This window comes from Eurosta solidaginis, chromosome 4 (assembly GCF_040869045.1).
Source record: "Eurosta solidaginis isolate ZX-2024a chromosome 4, ASM4086904v1, whole genome shotgun sequence".
Taxonomy (NCBI): Eukaryota; Metazoa; Arthropoda; class Insecta; order Diptera; family Tephritidae; genus Eurosta; species Eurosta solidaginis.
In genome coordinates, this window is record NC_090322.1 from 57,867,388 (window position 1) to 57,870,296 (window position 2,909).

The 2,909-nt window shown below is 40.3% G+C and overlaps 1 protein-coding gene across 1 annotated transcript; it reads right to left on the reverse strand.

Annotated features, from left to right (window-relative positions):
* Positions 1-387: 387 nt before the first annotated feature.
* LOC137247929 (glucose dehydrogenase [FAD, quinone]-like) lies at positions 388-2,553 on the reverse strand. The gene is made up of 2 exons (XM_067778855.1): positions 2,221-2,553; positions 388-2,152 (listed from the first exon to the last, which is right to left on the reverse strand). Exons 1-2 carry the CDS (start codon positions 2,515-2,517, stop codon positions 623-625), a joined length of 1,827 nt encoding a protein of 608 aa, XP_067634956.1. The 5' UTR covers positions 2,518-2,553; the 3' UTR covers positions 388-622.
* Between the last annotated feature and the right edge of the window lie 356 nt (positions 2,554-2,909).

Here is a 2,909-nt window from a genome sequence, read left to right on the forward strand (position 1 = left end):
AAGTCTGGGCGGGGGGCTGTTGTATTGCGTTGTTGGCGATATATTTAACATCATTTATACATTGCAGTACTATTTTTCGACCGTTTTACATAGCCTACTTGGCTTGAAGTGTCAATGTTCCTAAGTTAGCATTTTTATGCTTGAATAAGTAACATACGTTTTTTCACTTGTGAACTGTTGTTCCGATGCAGACCAATCGAAAGAACTTACCTGTTCTGCAATATAGTTGAGCGTTGTCAGAGAATACTTTCTTCGCCTAAGCTTCTTCCTAGCCTAAGTACTACTAATTGCAACACTAACACCTTAGATCAAATTTTGATATGAGTTCCTACTTTTTATAACAGAATCTTAGTTTATCGTCAAGCTAATTAATAACCTGAAAACGAATTAGTTTAAATCAATTTTTTATTTACAAGAACACAAAATATCTTTTTACAAATAATATTCATCATTCCTGGTTTGTTATATTCTAGCAGAGACTGCAGATAAGTTGAAAAAGTACACGTTCAGACTGGCAAATATATCAGTTAGGCCGTGTGGGGTAACCATAGGCTGGCTGACTGCTCTTTTATTAAGATAATTTTGTAAAACTCCTGTATTGGGAATTCGGTTATTTCGATTTTTAGGCCCAATCTGCCTTAACGAATTCAGCGGCACGCTCAGCAATCATCATAGTAGCTGCATTCGTATTTGCACCAGGAATGACTGGCATAATACTTGCATCAGCAACACGCAAATTATCAACACCTTTGAGCTTTAGACGTGTGCTCACACAGCTTGTCTTGTTCGCAGTAGGACCCATTTTCACTGTGCCTACTGGATGATACAATGTGAAACTAAAATATTTCACATAGCAGCGCCAATAATCATCACTCCAAAGCTGATAGGCATCACATTCTTCGATGGGCACATGCAGCATCTGAACATTGCGAGCACGATATGATGCAGTCTGAGTAAAACTTTTCTTCACTTGTACACCGCGTGCAAGTGTGTTCAGATCACCTGGACGTTCAAAGTAGTTCGAAATAAGTTTTGGTGGATCATTATAGTCGGTGCTTTGCAACTGTACCTGGCCTCTGGATTCGGGTTTTAATAATATTACACCAACACATAAAATCTTTGATTTTAGGATTTGATTTTGTAAAGTTGTGCGGTACGGTTCCTGTATGGCGAACGCGTCGAGAAATGTTTGAAATCCGGCGCTATTATTACGCTGAAAAATGGAATGTAGAGTTTGTATTTCCGGATGTTGGCTTGAGTCATTACGTGTATTAAAAAATCCCGATAAAGAGGATAGACCATTACCAGTGAGCTCACCACTTGAGTGTATCAAATAGTTATAGATTTTGTCCAAGTCTGCTGTCTCAGCAATTGGTGCCAAACCTTCGTCAAGTTTAAAGAAAATGAATGCAAATACATGATCCTGCAGATTCTTACCTACAGGCAGATTGTGCCTTACAGTGATATTTAGTGACTGCAAGTGCTGCGAAGGTCCCACACCAGACAGCAATAACAATTTGGGCGAATCAAGCGACCCAGCAGTGAGTATCAACTCCTTGCCTACGTTTACCGTTAGCTCTTGTTGATTACGCACGACAAATGTTGCTGATTGTATTTTTTTATTGGATTCACCAAAATTCAATTTTTTGACTTGAGCGTTTTTAATCACGTGCAAATTCTTTCTTTTCAATGCCTTACCCAAGTAAGCTACAGCAGTACTTTGACGTCGCCCGTGATCAATGGCACGTAGTAAGCGTGTGAATCCTATCTCTGTGCCCTCTGTGATAGCATCTACACATGGTATGCCCAATTCTTCAGCTGCAGCAGTGATCAACTCTTTATATTCCTCTTCGGTGCCGTTCAAAAAATGGCTTACTTTCAATGGTCCTTTCGGGTATAGCAGACCCTCAAAATAAGGCTTTACATATTTCCAGCCCCATTCTGTATTTCCTTGTTCCATCCATGAGTCGTAGTCTCTTGGAAGACCTGGTATATGCAACAATGCATTTATACCGTTGGAACCGCCGATCATCTTACCACGCGGCCAATAACAGCGCTGGTTTGCTTGTGCCAAGCAAGCCTTTTCCGTGTATACGGTTTGGTAGTTCCATGTATAGTTTGTGTGCTGCAGGGTAACGTACAACTCTGGTATCTGCAAATAAATAAAAAAGCGAGCACTCAATTTACATAGCTTTTGTAACTCATGCGTAGTAAGTTTACCGTTGATTCCTGCGGTGGATTGGCACCAGCTTCCAAAAGTAATACTTTCCACTGAGGATTTTCACTTAAACGTGAGGCAATCACAGATCCTGCTGTACCCGCACCAACCACAACGAAGTCATAAGTATCGAGGCCGTTCTTGATTGCTTGATCTGCATAATCCTCAGGCCAGTTATCATCCGGAGAGAGCGCGCATCTAGCCACAAACAAAGTCTGTAGCAAATTAGTGAACAATAAGTTAGCTGGGCCTACACTTGGTGCGGCACACGTGTGAAATGCTTCTATGGTAGTAGACATTTTAGTTGCCCACACGACATGAACTGTAAAGTGCCTACGACGTCTGAGCGCTTTTATTTATGTGTCCGCATTTTTCGGCATTTTTTATATATCGGCTGCTATTAGATAATATTATTAGCATATTCGTCATTTCTTATCATTCAGATCAGTGTTGGGACTCGCTCTCTAAAGTAAGGTATAGAAATTAGAATATGAAGGTATGTGCTAAGTATACGTACACGCTGTACTAATTTAAAAATTCTAGCTGGATACTTACGTATTGTATTCAGTACAAGTTGACGAGAATGGCTGGACCTCAAAAATGGAGGACTTTCAGCTAACAGAACCCGCCTGTACTAGGATCAGATTAATAGGTTTGGTGCATAAATACTACTATACGTCTATGTTGCAAA

Excerpts from the sequence above, each read along its gene's own strand:
- LOC137247929 (XM_067778855.1), bottom strand. The coding sequence starts at position 2,517 with ATGTCTACTACCATAGAAGCATTTCACACGTGTGCCGCACCAAGTGTA. Across the intron at positions 2,153-2,220 it reads ATCCACCGCAGGAATCAACG|ATACCAGAGTTGTACGTTAC; the intron begins GTAAACTTACTA and ends ATTTATTTGCAG.